Source organism: Anastrepha obliqua, chromosome 3 (genome assembly GCF_027943255.1).
Source record: "Anastrepha obliqua isolate idAnaObli1 chromosome 3, idAnaObli1_1.0, whole genome shotgun sequence".
NCBI classification, from domain to species: domain Eukaryota; kingdom Metazoa; phylum Arthropoda; class Insecta; order Diptera; family Tephritidae; genus Anastrepha; species Anastrepha obliqua.
Genome location: NC_072894.1, coordinates 24,618,003 through 24,639,616, shown reverse-complemented (window position 1 = coordinate 24,639,616; position 21,614 = coordinate 24,618,003). Strand labels below are relative to the sequence as shown.

General features: G+C 36.2%; 1 protein-coding gene and 1 long non-coding RNA gene across 3 annotated transcripts; one reads left to right on the top strand and one right to left on the bottom strand.

Moving 5' to 3' along the window:
- Window positions 1-389: 389 nt before the first annotated feature.
- Window positions 390-19,873, bottom strand: LOC129240886 (uncharacterized). 2 transcript variants are annotated; one of them, XM_054876950.1, is made up of 6 exons: window positions 19,393-19,461; window positions 18,621-19,334; window positions 5,079-5,187; window positions 4,429-4,531; window positions 4,038-4,188; window positions 390-3,121 (listed from the first exon to the last, which is right to left on the bottom strand). In XM_054876950.1, exons 1-6 carry the CDS (start codon window positions 19,398-19,400, stop codon window positions 1,078-1,080), a joined length of 3,129 nt encoding a protein of 1,042 aa, XP_054732925.1. In that variant the 5' UTR covers window positions 19,401-19,461; the 3' UTR covers window positions 390-1,077. The 2 variants fall into 2 exon arrangements, with proteins under 2 accessions (XP_054732925.1, XP_054732924.1); XM_054876949.1 differs by having other exon boundaries at window positions 18,621-19,873.
- Window positions 18,185-19,324, top strand: LOC129240887 (uncharacterized). Its single transcript, XR_008582106.1, has 4 exons — window positions 18,185-18,527; window positions 18,587-18,830; window positions 18,898-19,137; window positions 19,216-19,324. It is a non-coding gene; the product is annotated as an uncharacterized LOC129240887 (long non-coding RNA).
- Window positions 19,874-21,614: the final 1,741 nt, after the last annotated feature.

Below are 21,614 nucleotides of genomic sequence, written 5' to 3'. Positions count from 1 at the left end.
GCGGCATTTTTTCGTCAAAAATCACTTTTTACTTCAAACGACTACCAAATGGCTGAAAATGAAAATAAATCGTCAAAATAAACGTTGGGGGGAAGTTTAACTCATACTTTAACTAAATTATTCGATTTTTTTGATTTCAGATGATTCTACGCTGAGATATGCTGACTACTGCAAAATGTATTTTTGAAAAGACGTCTACGTAAATGTGCTCTCATTCACTCATTTTGCAATATTTTTACATGAAAATTTGATCAAATATTCTTGAAATTTTACTTTATATTGTAATATGCAACAACTTTTAATAAACTGACTTGAACCGTTTCGCTACAATAAATTCATGAAAAAAGGGTTTTTTTTAGCGTTTATCCCTTACCCCCCCCCCCTTAACAATGGAAGTCAACAAAGAGAAAATTCGAGGCGAAAATGCTAGCCAGGTCGCTGAAATTGTGAATGGTGTTTATGGTGCTGATACTGTAACAGCAATTTTGGTTTCATCGATTCCGTTCAGGCATTTTTGATGTTAAACAAAATATTAAAATCATAGAAATAATCGCAGATAATCGGCATATTAATAGTCGTAGCATCGCCCAGGAGCTAAAGATCGACCAATTTTAAACTATTTGCCCAAAATTTTTACGCAAAAATAATGCATTTTTTCCCCAAACTAATATTAAAACAATATTGTTTTCGAATACTACGGAGTACTCACTTCGATTAAGGGTGAAATGGGTAACTCCCAGGGAAAATGGCGGATGTGTAGATCGATAAATTTATTTTGTAAAGGCGATTAGTTTAAAAAATAATTACTAATTGAAATTTTAGTTTTGTGGCTTAACAAAGTTGAGTCAATTATTTTTTTTAATTTTAGGAATTAAATTTAATTTTTGTATTTTTTATTTACTTACGTTTTGTAAAAATATGCATACTTGGTTAAACAGTATTAAAGTTATAATGAAGCGGTTAATCCAGATAATTTTGATTAAAAAACAAATATTTTTCAGACTTGCGTAGGTTGTTAAATCTTTGAAAAATGTTTAGCCCATTTATCGTATATTAAGTAATTTGGTAATAATGCATTTATTTATTTGTCATTGTAGAAGTGCAGTTCTGGCTTTGCGGGCACACCATCAAGTTAAGATTTTTTCGGGTCAATACGCGACGCAAAGCTTGCAGAGTTTTGGTGCAAATGATAACGCAGCAGCCATTAGCAACACCTTCAGCCGGACTCTTGCATGTGCAAGAAGCACTTTTAAGTGATTTTGGTGGTGGTGCACTTGTGGCGGCGTTTGTGGCCGTAGGCGCTTTAGGAACTGCGGCCGATTTATTAGCGCAACAACTACTGACATTAACGTCTGCTGAACTTATTTGACTAGTTGATTTGACCTTATTAGATGCACCGCAACCTCCCGCAGTGTTTTTACCGCCACCGCAACAACTGCTTCTAGTACCGTCGCCCATGGCAGCTAAGTTCTGTAACAGTAAGGCTACATCTTCAATATTTTGATTGATGTCTGCTTCACGTTTCGTTGCGGAGCGCTCTTTTTTATTGCTACAGCAATCATTACCACGATATACATTTTTTGGTTTTGCATTTGTGTCCATTTCCAATTTTTGAGTTGGGACGTTTTGCGAGCGTTGCTGATGTTTATGATGGTGTTGGCAGCATTTATGTGTACCATTTCCTTTTTTGCCACAAGGCGTCTCATTAGTGCAACCACCTTGGCAATCTTGTGTTTGGTCGCATTTGCAATTAGTGCAACCACATATGCCAGCATCTGCAGTTATTTGCTTTAAGGTTGGTTTGTCGCTTCTCAAATCAACTTCAATTAGACCCATTGCGTCTTCCGGCACTTCCTTTGCCTGTTGTAATGTCTCCTGCAGCAGACGTGTATTGTTATCGATAGTCATCAATATTTCATTCAGTAGCGATTCAGTTTCCATATCTTCTGCGTCATTATTATATTGCATATCATCCTTCAAAAGTTCTTCAATACTCTCCTGTGTTGGCATCATATCTATCGACTGATCTACGGCAATCGCCTCCCCTACTCCTATTGCTCCCACCGTTGTTGCAATATTATTAAATTCGATATCCATGTGTGTCTCTGGCATCGTTTGCATTTGGTTTGTGGGTGTGTTCGATAAATCTTCAACCGCTGTTTTGTATGTGCAATGATCACTGATACCCAAATAATCGCAGGGATCGCTAGATTCGGGTAAGGTTGGCATGCCAGTGTTTAATATTGATTCAGTATTGCTCATAATTGCAACTTCTGCTTTGCCATAATTGCCGTAGCTTTGTTGTAAATCCACAAAGCTTGGCACTTCAGTGGGTAGTGCTACACATGCGTTGGTTACTGGCGCCATCGGTATAATTGGTTTCGAAATTAGAACACCTGCGTTCATCCAAGGCGCAGGTATTTCCTCTTCGGCGGCGATTGCTAATTGCAGCGCTTGCGACGTTTCTGGAAGAGATAATGACTCAAGTTTGGGCGCTAGAGTAGGTAGAATTGTGTGCTTCACTTCTGGCATTTGCACAGCAAATAAATTGGCGGTGTTATATTCAACTGCCTCCGACTTGATGAAACTGTCAGTGTTAAGCGATGGTAGGCTGCCATCACCAGTCACACTTCCTATACATGAGTTTTCTTCTCTTTCGTCCTCACCGTTCGATGTGTGTTCCTCATTGTAGCCGCTGCTATCACTTTCCACTTTGATAACTTTTTTTCCTTCGCCATTCTCTATTAACAACGACGGCTTACGCTCTTTTTTTATCTTTAAGCGGCGTTCTTTATTGTTGAGCGGATTACTTTGACGCCTATTGCGTTGTTTCTGGTGTGTTTTCTTGTGGGATTTTAAGCTATGGGAAGTGCTGAAAGACTTCTGACAACTAGTCTCCTCACATGGATATGGTCGTTCGCCGGTGTGTGTGCGAATGTGCGTTTTAAGATGATGCGAAGCTGTAAAAGCTTTGCCACAAGTATCTTCAGGACATTTATATGGCCGCTCTTGCGTATGGGTGCGCATATGCTTTTTCAGATCGCTCAAAGTGGTAAAGCACTTTTGACATATCTCACAATTGAATGTTTCACCGTTATGTAACCTCAAATGGGCTTGCAATCTGTATAAGATGGAATATTTGGTAGATATTAGTCAAAATAGTAATAATTAATAATATATTAATATATTTAATATTATAAGATATGAGTGTAAGTTATAAAGTTGTTATCTACTCGGGAAAATTATACATTTGTGAATCGATTGCCGCTGTAGCCGAATGGGTTGGTGCGTGACTACCACTCGGAATTCAGTGAGAACGTATGTTCGAATCTTGGTGAAAGACCAAAATTAAGAAAAAATTTTTTGATAATAGCGGTCGCCCCTCGGCAGGCAATGGTGTTTATCCAAGTGTATTTCTGCCATGAAAAAGCTCCTCATAAAAAATATCTGCCGTTCGGAGTCGGCTTGAAACTGTAGGTCCCCCCATTTGTGAAACGACATCAAGACGCCGCCACAAATAGGGTGTACGCGCCAATTATATATATATATATAGAATTATATCTATTAGAACGGGGTCATAAGTAAGGGCATAACAGTATTGCATTTAAATATCTTGAATTATTTTATTATCTAGCAATTTCAAAGCTTTATTCATGCGAGGAAAGTGTTTTCTCCAATTTAGCATTAATCGTCCCACTAAAGTGGCTGCACGTGTTATAGCAAGTGCCAGTGCCAGTGAGATAACGCACCAGTCGAAGCGCCGAAAATAATGCAGCAGCCGAAATTAATTAGGTATATCTCAGTCTACATTGTATCGAATTTCGCGGGGAAAAATCTTGGTTATCGTCTAAAGCGCCTAACTGCAACGATTGGGCTCTGCTATACTATGTATTTTCATTATTAATCAGATTTACTAATTGAAAATCTGATACTCCTCCCCATAGAGTAAATGGGATCTTTTTAGTACTGATAAAACACTTTTAAATTCCATGTAAAAATATAAATATTTACTTTTTCAAATTTAAGTTGAAACATACCTGTAGCGCGTATTAAAAGCCTTTTCACATCCCGTTACTTCGCATTCATAAGGTTTCACTTTGGTATGCACCCGAATATGAATCTTTAAGCTGTAAGACGTAAGAAAAGCTTTGCCACAGCTATCTTCAGTGCATTTGAAGCGATATTCACCTGTAGGTATTCAAACATTTACATTTACAAAAATTTACACAAAAATACAATATCTACAAATTTATATGAGCTATTTAAAATCGCAATAATCATACAATGTAAAGTTTCTGATTGTTTCAACAAAATTAATACTTTTGAAAATTATAAACAATTATTTCTTTGTAATCTAATAAAGTACATACATATGTATATTCATTCATAAGTATTTAAACTTTTGAACGAAAATGGTTCGCAGCTCACCTTTGTGTGTCTTTAGATGCGTACGTAGATTTCCAATAGTGCTGTAGCTGCGGTTGCAGTTTTCATAGTTACAATTATAACGACCAAGCGCATCGTCCGAGTTCTATTCAAGCCAAAATAAAAGAATGTAAAACAAAAGAAAAACAAATTTGAGTACACGCAATTGCGATCTGTAATAAATTGATCATCTGCTGCAGCGGAGGCAGGGAGTTCACAGCTTCACAGCTGAATGGATATATATATCCCCTGCTTATCGCTGCCACAGATATAGCAAACATGCAAAGCATACAATATAAAATTGTATAAAGTAAATTGCAAATAAAATCTTATTAAAATCGATAGTATCATATAAGCATACTTCATAATCGCATTGAGTTACTAGCAGAAGAGACAGGGAGTATTGTTGTTAAATATAAATGGCATCATTATTAAAGAGCGGCTATTCTGATGAAAAAGACGGTAAATATTACAAATAAAAAAATCATTAAGGTTTTGCTGTGCTACAAACGCGCTTTTCATAACTGAATCTCTTAAGGTATTTAATTGCTGTTAGCTTGAACTAGAACATATTTTTTTTTTAATAAATTATGGTATGTATTAAAATATTTCGTTAATGGAAAAAGAAAATGTGGGATATTTGAATTGTATACCTCGAAAGTAGTAACTGTCGCATGAGTTGGCTCTCCTTTCTGTTTGTGCAAGGCACCGGGGCGTATACATAATGAAAGTTCATCGGGTTGATTATTTACTTCCACGTAACTAAAAACCACCGCAATTCGAAATAACATATGTAGGTTACGAAAAACAAGAATATCGAATATTTTAATCCAAAGTAGTGTAAGTATTTTTTTTTATTGCAAACATATCGTTGCCTAGTTTCGTTTGTTTTAATATTCTTGAAAGCTGCAGCGGATCTGTCAGTAAGGAAAGCGAATTCGGCGGCTGTAAATTTATTTTTAACAAAAAGCCTCTAAGTTGTATTTTACATTGAAAGTCAGCAGAAACAATTTATACAACATTTAATAAGTATTTAGCAATTATTTCATTTATTCTCAGGAAACATGTGACACAATTCAATTAAAAGTGAGCCGGCACAAGTAAAAAGGCGCATTTCGTTTGAATAATATTGCTTGCTAAATTACAGAAAAATAAATTAATGTTCATATCTAAGTAATATATATACAGTATTGGCCAAAACTTAAGTACTCGTACATTTTGTAAATGTACTTTTTTCATTTTACTCTTTTATTGTGACCAAACCAAAGTTGGCGGATTTCAGAACTTCATAAATTAGAAATTAGGATCAAGAAATATAAAATAAAAGAAAATTTAATGAACAAAACTAAAGCACACCTTTTATAGCAAATAACCAACACAGTCAGGTCTGCGTTACCAGAACAACCTGTAATTAAATCCCACCAAGGACTATCACTTCAATAGCAGTCCACAAATGTGTGGGGAATATGTACTATGTTGTTACAACAACAGCAACATGGCAACTAAAAATCAACTGAAATTAACAGTTACAGATCTCTTAAACATAGAAAGTTGTTAATAATATCACGCGTTCTTCTTTGGTTTTGCGAAAGGATAAAGAGCTTCTATAATCTTACTCTGAAGGCAGTTTTTACGCCGTTTTGGAAATGCCTTTCGTCGACATCGCTATCGTCGTTCTGCACCAGTGCGTCGGGCAATATCACATATTTTGATATGACAACTTCATATTCGTTGACCCATAATTCCCTCTCCATTGATCAGGGAAGCAAAAGACTATACTGTCTCCCCCTTGCAATATTTAGGATCTAATTTCTTTTCTGTTGTAATTGTTGTTGTAGTAGTAGTCTTCCTATAGAACGTGCAGGAGATGTGCAAGCTTTCTTCAAAATCATTGAAATCGGTCTGATTTTTTATTGATTGGATATTTTTAAGGCGCCTTCATTAGAGGTGGTAGCACCAGACCAACAACAATATTTTGTACGTTTGATTGTCAAAGCAAAGTATTGAAAATGTGGAAAACAAAAAATTAATTCGCCTTGATTCATTCTGGGCTGACAGCCACATGGACACAGCGAAAGAAAAAAAAAACAAATCAGTGGATTTACCAACACCACCTTTAATAGATTCGCCTTGGATATTTTCTTTTCAATTACTTTTTTTTCCAACTTCGTATACATGGATGACTTGTATTTCCAGTCACTGTTCTTATATTCAAATATTAAAACAATGACATTACATACATGAAATCTTTCAGTTTGTTTCTTCACTTTTCTAATTATTTTTTTTTTCCTAATTAATACCACAGTGTAATGATCTCAAGTGCGACAAGCAGCAATGATATTCTTTTTCAGTACGCATTTACTTTTTTCAATCAGTCTCATATTTAACCCGCCTAGATAATATTATAGTTTTTTGAAATTTAATATTAAATAACGAAAAAGGAAAATCTTGACGTATACATTTCAGGATTAAGCATTTGAACAAAACATTTAAACAAAATGAGTTAAGCAAAAAATGTATATATCATAAAATATAAAAATGGTCAAGAAACTGCTTTTCAAATATGTCCATGTATATATACATTTACTTTCTCTATTTAAACCAATCTTTTGCTAATTTGCTGACGTTGTTATTGTTGTAGCAGCATAAAAATTTCCCATACATATACGGGAATGCTGCTGAGTTGGCAGTCCTTAGTAGCGGGTCGTTCCGGTTACGTAGAACCGACTGTCGTGGGAACGCAGCTTTCGCCTTCTTGTGGCATTGTTATTTTTACCAACCTCTGCTAGCTTCTGAGGTTAAGAAATTACTTGCCAGCAGAAATTTAGATAATTAAATATATTTATTTTCAGAGAAATAAATATTTTATATTAACATGTTTTTACTTCTTCAATAGCGCCCAGAGTACCTACTGCTAAATAATTCCCGTAACGTATCACATTTTTTCAACAGAATTTCAGCGCTTTAGTTTTGTGGTTTTAAATATTTTCCCAATGGTTAATAACAAATACATATATACTGATAAAAAGCATAGTGCATTATATAATTATGTAAAGGGAATTCCTTAAAAAAATTACTACTTAAGTATGTACGTACATAGTTGTATATGAAAACGTGCACTAAAAAGATACTTAAGTTTTGGTCAACATTACATGTATATATGTACGTGTGTTTCCAAATGCACAAAAAAATAGTTGCTAATTTTGCTATTGATATTAATTTTTAATAAGACTCAAAATGCGTAAATAAACACAGCATTTCTACACATATTTGCGTACGGAAATTAATATGTTTGTTCCAAAAAAAAATTTCGCTTATTCAATAATTTCATGACTTTAAAAAAGTGTTATAGTCTATTTCCACCAAAAACTCAACTGCAGCTAATAGATCTGTTATGTTTCGGAAGTATCAAGCATTAGCACTTTAACTTAATAATGGAGTTAACTTAAACAGCTGATTTTTGTTTGCATATAGGTTTGCTGACAACAGAACCATCTGTATTTCTGTGTGAAACGTATCACAAGGTTAATATTTGGGTTTTGGGTTTGATGTTTAGCATTCGTTTTTTTCTAAATAATGGGAATATTAACTTCGTTTAGTACTGAAAAAACAGGGTGTCCGGTGGCAGAATTAGGTTTTATATTTAAAGTTTCTCCTTAACCGCTGAGCGTATGATCAGAAAAGAGTTATTCGTTATTAATGCGAGTTATTTCGACACGATGTCGCAGTAGTCCGGTGAATGTATTCGCAATCTCGAAACATACAATACAAACACGTTATAATATTCGAAGTTTACGTGACGCCTCAAGTGAAGATTTGATTCGTTCTTGGGTGCGAAGGTTCCGGACATGTTCCGTGGCGTTTGGACCCTATTTTTTGAAAATCGTTGAGGTGAAGCAATTTCTGCGGACAGTGTTTCGTATCGGCGCATGGTTTCAGCAAGATGACGCCACGCCGCAAACACCCAGATACTGCATGATTTATCCCCTAACAAACTGATAAGCCGTTTTGGTGACACATCCTGGCCACCTATGGTAGGTCGTCCAATCTTACCCCTATGGCGTAAAAAGTAAAGTATATGGTGACACGGAGTGTATCCGACGTAACCGTGAACATTTAGAGGAAATAGTTAAAAAATAAAATAAAATCTGCAATTGTCTTCTTTGTAATAGATATTCCAATAAACTTTTGTCATTAGAAATTCTTTTTGAATATAGCTTTGAAATCCTAATTCTGCCACCAGACACTCTGCATAATATTGGGTATAGGCATAAGTTTCCGCTCTCGTAAACGAGGCGTCGATGCTGATACTATTTTGTGAGTTTGCTCTAGTAATATGATGGTGATTTGAAGGTGTATATGTGAGGTCTCGATCGTAGTAGTTGACATTCGTTAGAAGCGTAAAGATCCTTTTTTTATCTGGCGTCGAAAATGTCTACATAAGTCCCGAAAAAAAAAAAAACATTTGCGGGAAGTCATGAAAAACTGACGGTAGACATGACGAACTGATTTTGCTGTATGACAAGGTCAGGCCACATGTTGCTAAATCGGTCCCGAAATACTTGGAGGGACTGAATCGGGAAATCTTGCCCCATCCGCCGTATTCCCCAGACATTGCACCTTTGGATTACCATCTGTTCCGATCAATGCAGTCAGCCCTTATTGGAGAGCAGTTCACTTCGTACGCGAGCATCGCAAACTGGCCCAATGAATGGCTCAAGTCAAAAAAAACTCGAATTTTTCGTCAGAGGAATCCGTATGCTGTCCCAAAGATGGAGTAAAGTTGTAGCTTCCAATGTCACATACTTCACATAATATCATTTACTATTTAATTGTTTAAATAATTCGTAACTTTGGCTAAGAAAGAACGGAAACTTATTCCCATGCCCAATATTTACCACAAAATTGGAAAATCTTATTTTATTTGTACAAAACTTCTACCACACAAACCTAAGTTAATAATAGCACATCTTTTGTTTATATTGTTCAGCCTCTGGCAAGTTCGCAAGTTGAATTGACATCGTTCTGGAAGTGAGATCATGGGGCTTCTGGTATTTGAATAATACTCGGTATTTAAGCGTAAACTGGAGTTAAAGTGCAATGGAGATAGGCTACAACACACAAATAAATTTAATAAGCGTAAAAGGGCAGTGTAAAAGCGATTTATTTATATTATCTAGACAATTGCAACATATGGGAAGTACCAGTGTTTGTACGTGACAAACCCGTGATTGTAGAGTGCGAAATTAAAAAAAAAAGAAAATTACGGAACTACAAATAATCAGCGTGGATGAAAACAAATTTTAAACACTCGTGAAGTGCGATAGTTATTCCGGCTACTTTAAGCGTTCGGGGAGCATTGAGCTCTCTAAAATGAAGCCACCTCAAAAACTTACCGCTGACCTCAAAACGAGACGGAAAACCTTCGCTCGTTAAAATATGAATCGTTTTGGAATCTGACAGTTTAAAATAAATAAAAAAGCTTTTCAAAAATGTATAAGTGTTCCAAATTTTACCAATTTTTTTTAAGGTTATCTTTTCTGATAAAAATAAATTTAACTTAGATGGGTCAGATGGATTTAGTATGGTAAGATATTTTTCCAAAAAGAAATTTTGGCGGTGGATCTCTGATGGTGTGGCGAACTGTATGTACCGTTGGAAAGACTAATATCCACTTTCCATCAACACGCATGGATTTCGAAGAGTATTACTTTCAGATAAATTACTGCCATTTCTCAATGTGCGGGGATAACCTTGTTTTCCAGCAAGACCAAGCAAGGCCTTTCATTCATCTCACCGCACTTTGAATTAGTTTGCAGTACAATGTATCCCCTTTCTAGATTAACCATTAATTTCTCCAGATTTCAATTACATGGAGAACGTGTGGGGTGTATTGGTTAGAGCAACTTATGGAGAAAATAAGCAGTACTCTACAAAGGAAGAGTTCGTGGGACTCCCTTGGCGCGCAAGTACTACAAAAGTTATTTGAACCGGATATTTGAGTTATTGAAAATAATAGAAATACCACACAAACAACCCCAGAATATTGGCAGTTACCTTCGACAGTTTGCTCTGCTTCTTCAGCGCACACAACCGCTATTGCCACTAAAGTACAGAACCGCAACAAGGTCATGAAATCGCTTGCCGGCAGCACTTGGGGCAAAGACAAAGAAATATTGCTATCAACTTTCAAGGCAATAGGCTGGCTGGTTCTAAACTATGCTGCGCCTGTATGGTCGCCTGGAACCAGGGAGTCGCAGTGCGAGAAGCTACAGACCTGCCTCACACTGCCATAAGGACTGCGACAGGATGTCTTCTGATGTCCCCAATACAACATTTTTATGATGAGGCCCATATGATATCTGTGAAGGAGCATAATAAACTGCTCAGCAAGCAGTTCCTGCTAGGGTGTTACCGCAGGTCCCATCCATGCAGACACCAGCTTGAGCCTGGCATGTCAGGAGGCACCACCTTAATTACGCGGACAAGTTCCAGGACAAAACAGACCAACAGCTACTGGACCGGACAGTGTGGTGCAGACAGACAATAAACGACATTGATCGGGTGACCCTTGCCACCTTCTTAAGCTCCCGACCCCCGAATGCCGTCATCAGAGTCCAACCACCACCCATTGCACTCGAAGAGCTCAAACTTCCCACGCAACCTTGGCACAACTACGTTCTGGAACAGCAAGTTTCCTGAGCCTACCGTTAGATGAGCTAAACGAAGACGACCGGTGATTACACTACACTGATAGAGCAAAGTTTCTGCTAAAACAACAACAACAACAATAGAGAGCAAATAAAAAATGTTTTAAAAGAATGCCCAAAGTGCGTTTATACTTTTACAACAGTTTATTTGTCTACTATCTTCTTGCCTAATACAAATGATGTTGTTTTTGCTGTTTTTTATGTGAATTTTTTTCCGAAATAATTTTTCCCATACTACTACACGTTGTTGCATAATTATAAACGCACAATAATCTTACTTATATTTTTTATTATTTTTTAGGGAAAATATTTTTATATGCACTGTATAGTAAGAATATTGTGCGCTTATAATTATGCAACGACAGATAGTAATATGGGAAAAATTTTTTTGTGTGTATTTCACTGAAGCAGTTGGAACGCTATTTAAAAAAGAAGTTCTCCTACATATGGATTCCATCAATCGCTATAGCTAAATCTCTAAAAATCTCCAAAATTCCAAACACTAAAATTATCCGAGTGTTAGGCGGTTTTTCTTAAATGCAATCTCCAAGGAAAATTCCAAAACATTTATCGGCCACAGGTGTCACCGGTATACCATAGTTGAAGAGCGTCAGACTTCCCATGGCAGCCTGTTCTACGTTACCGGAATAACTCGGGTTTTCCCTACCAAGGGCTGCCGCCCCAGTAAACTAAACCTGTCTAGTGAAAAGTATATACCCTACACTGACGGGGCTTGTATTACTGCTACAACAACAACAACAGCGTCAGACTTTTAGAACTACTTTGTTATAGAGAAAACTTTATGTTCCCATCTTCAGTGCAAATTCATTTTTTTGATTAAAAATAACTGGCCCTGTGAAAAACACCGGTTTTCTAGATTAATCCGCACACTTGAGTTTTGTTAATGGCTATAGAGAATGCAAGACGAATGATGTCATTTAAATATCTACTCCGATAGCCAATCGGCAATTAGAGCCTTGGGCTCGCTGTTTGTGCGCTCGAGATTGGTCGGGGAATGTCTGGCTTCTCTCTCGATTGCATCCGAATACTTCATCATCAGGCTCATTTGGGTTCCCGGGCACAGCGGCATAGAGTGAAACTGCTGGGCTGATGAGTTGGCTAGACAGGGAACTTTGGAGACGGTTTCGTCACGAAATGAGAGAATTGGGGTTCCCCTGAGAACCTGTGGTCTGCTCCTGGAAAGATGGGCCTGGAGTCAACTCAGCGAGCGCTGGGCTACTGCGCAAACGTGCAAGGTCGCGAGATCCTTCTGGCCACTGGTAGATCGGGGACGCTCAAGGGAACTCCTAAGGCTAACAAAACCCCAGCTCTCAAATTTGGTGGGCATCCTTACCGGACACTGTCCGTTAGGTGTTCACGCCGTAAAAAAATTACTACAAATATACTTTATTTATATATTCAGGTTTTTTGTTGATATCTGTAGTGTGATATATTGAGTATTTCTGAAATATTTAGGCACCCGGGGTGTAAACTAGATTATTACTAAATTAATAGAACTCTCTATAGAACCCCAAGGAAAAGCTTAAAAATTACGTTTTTACGGCCGTATTTGATTATTGTACTGAAATATCGCCGAAGAGAAATTCATAATGCAATTGTTAACCTTTTGGCTCACGAACACGCTCAGGACCATATCAATCAATCAATACGTAGAATTTTCCTTACTAAAATAAATAGCATATAAAAATTGTTTCATTTTGGTTGACTGGGTTTTTTCTTGCTTCGTTTTTTTTTTTTTCAAATTCATTACAATTCCACGGTTGGCCGATCACGTGATCTGTAGTAGTTGGTTCATAAAGATCACGCAGATTGAAACGAAAATCGGAGAGTAATTTTGCTGCACCTAAGATTACTTTGATAGAGCAAACTGCAAAATCGTAACATGTTCTGTGTGCATCAGCAGCTGGTCTTTTTTTTTTTTGTACAGCGCTATTATTCCACACGCACCACGACCAAGAACGTTCATTGACACAACATACTTGTATTTCGTCAGCACGAAAACAAAAACTCTTAAATCACGTCGCCAAGACAGCTGATTATGCCAAATTCTCTTAGAGCGGTTTAGCAGTTCACGGACCGCGCAACGTTCTGTATTTTCTCATCCGTGAATATGAACAACATTTGGCTGGCGTGCATCGGATCTATCAACACTGACTACAGCCAAGTAGTCAATTCGAAAAGTTGTTTCTTTGGTTGAAAATCGTCTTAAATACACCAAACACTAAACCATTTTGAAAAATATTTTTTTCTAAAGCTGAAAGCAGTGCAGGAAATAAAGTAAATTAATAACATGAATACATAATATTGGGTTGTCAACTAAGTAATTGCGGATTTCGCTCATAGATTGCTTCAGTTGAATTTTTAGCTTTGCAGACCTAGTACAAATGTAAACTCACATTTTGTTATTTGATACTTGGCAATTCAGCTGTCAATCAGTAAAAAAAGTTTTTTGATCGGTTGCGTAGTTTTCGTTTGGCGTTCGTTGAAAAATGGAAAATCAAAAGGAACATTTTCGTCATATTTTGCTTCTTTATTTCCGCAAAGGGAAGACCGCATCGCAAGCTCATAAAAAGTTATGTGCTGTTTATGGTGACGAAGTCTTAAAAGAACGGCAGTGTCAAAATTGGTTTGTCAAATTACGGTCTGGTGATTTTTCACTCAAAGATGAAAAACGCTCTGGTCGTCCAGTTGAAGTTGATGACGCCCCAATCAAAGCAATAATCAATTCGGATCGTCACAGTACAACACGTGAGATTGCAGAGAAGCTTCATGTATGCATTGAAAATCACTTAAAACAACTTGGCTATGTTCAAAAACTCGATGCATGGGTTCCTTGCGAACTGAAAGAAACGCATTTAACGCAACGGGTTGTTTACAACAATATCAAGCGGAAAAAATCGTGGAGCAGGCCAGTTCAACCAACTCAAACAACATGAAAAGCTGATATTCATCAAAAGAAGCCTTTTTTATCAGTTTGGTGGGATTACAAAGAAATTGTCTACTTTGAACTCTTACCACCCAACCGAACGATCAATTCTGATGTCTACATTGAACAACTAACGAAATTAAACAATGCAGTTGAAGAAAAACGGCCCGAATTGACAAATCGAAGAATATCGTATTCCATCATGACAATGCAAAAATTATTGGAGCTTGGTTGAGATGTTTTGCCACATCCGCCATATAGTCCTGACCTTGCACCATCTGATTACTTCTTGTTTCGGTCTTTACAAAACTTCTTGAATGGTAAAAATTTTAATAATAAAATTACTTATTAGTTGCCAACCCAATAATATGAAAATAAAATTTTTGTTTTAAAACTGCATCAAATAAGTTGTGATTCACTATATATCGGAGAAAGTAATTTTAAGACCCTGTATCGTTGAGTATTTTGGGGTGAATATTTCCCAATTCCCACCCGTCTTGTATTTGGGTGCATATTTATAATTTCTTTCCTATATATATTACTATGTGTTACTCTAAATAAAATAGTGTACATACAAACATACGAGTACACCTCCATACGTAAGACAATTTGTTTGGAAGTCATAATTTAAAAATAGATATTTTACTACTGCAATATGTGTAGAGTTTTATAGTAAAAATTGTATAGATAAAATAATTAAATAGAAAGTTCCGTAAATGCGCTCATCATTTTAATTGGCTATTTATAGTCTTGACCAAGACAGCATCACACGAACGACATCACCTTAACCCCGCACACCACCCACTCAATAGACGTTTGTATTGATGTAAAGGGTTTTCCTATAACAGGTGTTATTTTGAATAGTCCACTATTTCGGTAGATATAACTTTTGAAGCTGTCATTTTTTGATATTTGACAAGTAGAAACTAGACCATTAATAAAAATGGAACGATACACGCTTAAACAACGCATTGAAATTATTCAAATTCTCTATAAAAATGGTGAAAATTTGACAGAGATGGTTCGTAAAACTCGAACATTTTTGGGTCATCGTGAAGCACCTTGTCGGACCGCAATACAGAAATTGATGAAAAAATTCAAGCTGTTGGGACAAGTTAGTGATGTGAAGAATAAAACCCGCGCACGTCGCTCAAGAACAGCCGAAAATATTGCTGCTGTAGCCGAAAGTGTTGAAGAAAACCCAGGTTTGTCCATTCCTCGTCGTTCTTTGGAATTAGGCATTCCACAAACGTCATTACACCGTATTTGCATGAAAAATCATCTTGAGTAATGAGGTCCACTTCCACGTCGGTGGCTTCGTCAAAAAGCAAAATTGTCGAATCTGAGCCTCAGAAAATCCAAGAGTTATTGTGGAAAAGCCTCTCTATCCTCAACGTGTGACTGTTTGGCGCGGTTTATGGTCGGGCGGAGTCATTGGACCTTACTTTTTCGAAAATGAAGCTGGAGCAACAGTTACGGTGAATGGATTGCGCTACAGAAAGATGATTAACGATTTTTTATGGCCGGAATCGGATGGTATTGATCTGGACAACGTTTATTTTCAGCAAGACGGCGCTACGTGCCACACAAGCAACGAAATCATTGATCTTTTACGGGAATAACATCTCTTATTGGAAAACCCTTTATATTTTTTTGTGTAAATGAAAGTATGTTGGCTATTTACAACTGTGAAAAATATTAATTTTGGCAGGTGTTTACAGCATCCAAGGCGTCTGTACTCCTTAAATATTTCATCTGGCAAGTGCTCTTACTTAGAACTATGTTATTAAGCAGCAATGAAAGCCATAGACATAGTACAAATACAAGAAATAGAGGCGCTTGGGAACAGCAATGACAATGCATACACATACATATATACATATGGACTTATGTGTGTGTATATATGCATGTGGGTATGTACAAATTCGAAAAATTTTCATCAATTAGCAACAGAAAATTTTGAATGCAACCATAATTTAAGTCCAAAAATGCTGAGAAACGACAGGAGGAAAATTAACTTTCGACCACTTGACATTGCGTTCTAAAAATGAAATACATTAAATATAATAATATACAAATACGAGCAATTACACATACCAAATACGTATTTTGTTAAAAACGAAAATGTGGAGAACGTATCACAGATAAAATGTGTTAAATACCTCACTAAGGAGCATAATGTAATGATAGTAATAGACATAAAGTGAATTAAAAAGAACAAATTGAACACCAAAGGGTTTTATTTTTGACGTAGCCTGGTTGTGGAATTCTGCTCCAGTCTCTGCCATCCTCCTACTTGGAAGGATGTAAAAACCCGCCAAACACTTCCTTAATAAAAAAATAATTCATTTTATTACCCAAAGCTTCAAAATAAAAAAAAACAAATTTCTCGGCAGGCAATGTCAAACCTTCGAGTGTATTTCTGCCATGGGGTCTTTCTCCTAGCAAGATCCTATGAATCTACACGGCTATGATAAGACCTATTATCATCTATGCATCAGTGGTCTGGATGAGTAGACTCCCTCTATTGGGAGTCAGGAGGGCCTTATCGAGAGTACAACGCACTGTGGCCATCTGTTGCGTCGGAGCTTTTCCCGACTACTTCAGGCCTGGCATTAGATGCTCTGTTTAGTCTACCACCACTTGATGTTTCCATCTAAGGAGAGGCCTTGAAGGTCATCTGCAGGTTGAAATACAATGGGAATTGGACGGCCTCTGTCCGGCATTGGGCAACAGAGTAAGCATGGACTTTGATCCAACGATCCTCGTCATGCCCCTTGACTCCAACCCATTCAGAGTCGTGCTTGAGAAGAGATACAGTGTGGTGCTGGCAGAGTTTAAACTGTGGTGAAACTCAGAAAATGAGCCCGGTAAACACTGTTTTCGCATTTTCACTGATGGCTCCAGGAGTGAGCACCGCTCCGGCTGGGGGTCTACGTGGAATCCGACGGGACAAAACTGCACTTTGCTCTTTTATATATATATACATATATATTTATAACATATATAACCTTCGCCTTGGCACCAATTTTTTACTACATAAGCTAGTATAAAATTTAAATAATATAAATATAAATACAATTTTATAAAAAAAATTGGAAAAATTCCACAAACTTTTCATCCCAATTCCACGGTTTTTAATCAGAATTTCTGGAAACATTTTTGTTAAGCGTTTTATAGCTTATTAAATTTTAGTATAATAATAATAAAGTGCAAGTTTGAAATTGCTAAACAAATTTTTTTCTTTTTTTTTTTGTAATCTAGCTTGATAGCTTCATCTAAAAAAACAATGCTGTATGTACGATGCAAAGGCAAGAATAGCTAGAGCGGTATCATAATTTCCTGAGCGAGATGCTATAAAATGCTAGACTCAATATGAACCAATAAGAACTTTATGCAGTTTTCCCCATTGAAGGCGATCATGGGCATGCAAAAATTAAATAATGTTGCTTTAATGCTATCACGAAGAATCTAAAAGTAAAATATCCACAAGAAAACTGCAATAATGCAAAAGCCGGTTTGTGTCGAACAAATGAAAATACTTATGAAATGTAATAATTGCCCGAAAAAATTTATGTACAATACATATTTTTACTCATATATTATATATAATATATATATGTACTTGCTATTTATTTCTTTACAACATAGAAGTTAAATTCAGTCATAAATTTCCTAAAAGTTAGCAATATTTACAAATATAAATAGTACTAAATTTAAGTGAGAAAAAAAAATCAAATAAAAAAACCACAAAAATAGCTAAATTTGTATTTTATTTTTATTAACGGAGTAAAAAGCAAATTTTGGTCAATGACCTGTAATGGTTTTAGATTGCGCCAAAAATGTATAGCTATTTGAAAACCTAAATCTTTACAAATGTAAATAATGCCAAGGTGAAGGTTAATATTAGGTATATGTTGTCTTTTCTCAAACATATTAATTTTTTTAAGTTCATAAAACAATAAAAATTGTCCCAGCTAAACAAATATCAATAGTTTAAATCAAATAACAAATGGCATTTATGGACATATTGACATGTAGACATGAACAAAAGTTTAAATATGTCAATAAAGTATGCACTTATTTTTGCAGCGGCCACAAGGGAAGCACCAACAACAAACAAGCATAAAGCGAGTAAAGCAGTTCTTTTTAAACACAACGAAAAAAGAATGAGTGAAATGAGAAATAAAATTACGAAGCAAACTGAAAATAACAAAACAAAAACAATGTCGATGAAATGAAACCATTAGCAGAATTAATAAAGAGAATTTATAAATATTTCTGTTTTGGTTATTAATGAGCGTGCTTTTTTAATCGCATAGATTCATACATATTTTAAATACGTGCATACGTGAGACATATATTTTTTTTTTAATTTTTCAGAAATTAAATAAAGATTAGTTATGGCAAAGCTGTATCGTGCAACAAACAAGACTGATCAAAAGGTAAATATTAATATGTTCCACAATATAGCAGATAAAAAACTAATAGAAAGCAACTTTAGAGATTGTAAAATCGATAACTCAAAACAGAACTACCTTTCTTTCAAGTTATTATCTGTTGGGTTATGTTGCTGACGATCTAAAAGATCAGAAGCAATCGATGTCGACGACGGCGAAGACAACAATGTGAGATCAGCGTTGTCCACTTCCGATCTGTTCACATGCATGCTAGTTGATATAGGCATTTGAGCATAACACATTAAGGGAGTTGCAAGTACTGGCGTTAGAACATTCATTGCTACCACGGTAGGAGGCTGTACTTGGACTAGTTGCTGGTTTTGAAACTTATACTCCAATCTTAAGCAAATATCAGTGTTCTTATTATTTGTAGGTTTTGTGCTCATGAAAGTATCTGTAGTGGCCGGGTCCATCAAATCTACATTTGTTGGTGAAAACGCAGTTATTCTCTCAGCAGCTAAAATTGATGAATTTTGAATGGCTTGTGGTTGTTGATGGAACTGGTGCATTATCATAGGCACCTGCGAGTCTTCAAATGAATCATGAGATATAAAAGATGACGTGGATAATGGGGACATCAACGGGAATTGAGCAGGTGACAACATTGTTTCACATAATTCACTTCTAGACAATGACTGTGTTTGTTCCTGATTATGTGATTGACAAGTACTAGATGAAGGTGATGATACTTGAACGTCGGGCAGAAATATTGCTGGAGTATCCAATGAACCGCTCAGATAGCGCATTATTAAATTATCAGCATCGTTATCATCGTCGTCGCCGACAGGATTGCTAAAGTTTGCGTTAATTGGCGAAGATAAAGAGACATGCGAAAATTGCACATCAGTACCTACACATTCGCCAATTTTCATAGTTTCATCACTCTCATGTGCCATTATTGCATTGTATATTGGATAAACCAAATCAGTAGTGTCTTCTAGAGCTAAGCTTAATCCTAAATGGTGGAGCACCTGTTGGTGTAACTGTTGCTCTGTATCGGAGGTCAACTGAATCGTATCCATTTGCTGCGTAGTTCTTGGAGCTGGAGAAAATTCATCCGATTTAATTGAAAAATCCGTAGGTAACTCGTCTAAGCTATCCAGCAATTCTAATTGCAGTTGAGGTGACATCGTTGTGGATGATGTAGACGATGCAGACGTAGAATTTGAAGGAATGGAGTTATATGTTGAGGACTGATCATCAATTATATGTGGATCAAAATCTCTGTGAGCGGTATCATTTTCTGTGCTCATTGTTCTCATCGATGATACTACTTTTGTTGGTGTAATTTTCTCTGCTGTTTCTACTGTGGTTGTACGTAAAAAATCCATTGCGTCACACTATCTGAATACAATTTGCTATTATAAATCTAACACTTCAGGAATTTTCTTTCTCACTAATTCCGTTTATCAATTAAAAATAAAAATGCATTCTTATTAGGAAATGAAAAACAAAACTTAATTCTAGTTTTTGACACTCGATCTTGCTCATTATCACTATAGACCACTTATCGCGATAAAAGTTGAGAGAAATATGATCAGAGAAATTGATTACTCGAATGAAAAGGGAAACAAAATGGTACTGGAATAGTACTGACAGATTGAGATGAAAATTATATTCTTTAAATTGAATATAGCCGCGGTGCCCAGTATACAGAATATAGAAGGTGACGTCTTCCAAAAATTTCTACTTCATTTAAATAAACAAAAGGAAGAGAAGTTACTTGAAGTTAATAAGTTACTTACTTATTCATTAAATGGCTGGTGAATATAGTGATTTTCAGAGTTATGAGTCTTAAATTAAACCTTACAATAAAAATGTAGTGCCGCCTGTTAAATTTTGAAAGCAACACTAATAACAATACCTCCGTGGTATTCTGCAATTGCGTGCAATATTCCCAGTTTTACAGCAGTTGCAACACCTTACATCCGAACTGCTGAGTCGTTTCATTTGAAATGGGTTTCTCCGTCGAAGTATACTCTGCAACATCAACCCGATAGAGTTTGCGTAGTGGTTTGCTTAGGGGAGCTGCGGTTTCTTGTGTCAGTATAAAGAACACTGCTTCAACAAACGCCCCTTCGCTGTTTGGTATACTGTCCGCTTCGTGTCCGAATCTCGTAAGCCTCTAATGAATGCCTGGCACTTCATATTTTTTAATAAGTCTGCTGTTTCCAAATATGCTAAACTGCGTATATCGGCAACAGCGAAAACAGTTTCCATCTGGTGGTCAACCCCCTGCTGTGGTCAACCCCCGTATCGTCTCTCTATTGATGCCATTAGGATGCCACGGTTACACCGTTCGGCGTTAGCAACTGTCTGCACAATTTCGACGACAGATGCCTTAAGTGAGACAATCAATTCAGCGAAGTTGTCTGCAGTATCCTAGACATCCAGTAATCCAGAGCGGAGGGACAACCGCTATTAAAAAACGTTTTCTATCATTTCGTGTTCCATGTTTGAACCTGGAAAACTTAATTGAGCATTTCCTACAATTTTCCATCAACCTTCAACAGAACTCAAAAATAAGTGAAAATTTATTGTGCGAATTTAGAGTTACAGCAATCAGATGTTCGTTCGTTTCTTTTTTCATTCAGGAAATTTTTCGTTTTCTTATCTGTTTCAACCATATAATACATTCACATATACATAAGTATACTTTTTCGTGCTTAGCTCCCAATCCGTAATTAAAAAGTGAGATTACCCAAACAAAATTTGTCTCCCAAAATATGAGATTAAAAAATAATCCTAGATAATATCCATACTTTTTGATATACAACCCTGTGTTTTCTGTATAATAGATAATTATTTTTGCGCGTGTAAAGAAAAACGTCAAAGTAAATACTAATTAATATGGATGCCAGCAAAGAAAACAGATTTATAGACATAATTCTAATAAAATGTTTGTTAGGTAGTATTAACTATGCATTCATGTAACACCGTCTACGGATTTCCTCCAACTATTCATTATTAGCAGCCTATTGTGCAATTAAATTAGCTATTCCTTCTACTTCTAAATTAGCTATCGTTAATAATAATTAAACACACCAAAACCACTGAAATATTCTACCAAAA

Coding starts and splice junctions, on each gene's coding strand:
- LOC129240886 (XM_054876949.1), bottom strand. CDS start 19,873: ATGGATTTTTTACGTACAACCACAGTAGAAACAGCAGAGAAAATTACA. Junction 4,532..5,078: donor CGACAGTTACTACTTTCGAG/GTATACAATTCA, acceptor TGGCTTGAATAG/AACTCGGACGATGCGCTTGG. Junction 3,122..4,037: donor GCTTTTAATACGCGCTACAG/GTATGTTTCAAC, acceptor CATCTTATACAG/ATTGCAAGCCCATTTGAGGT.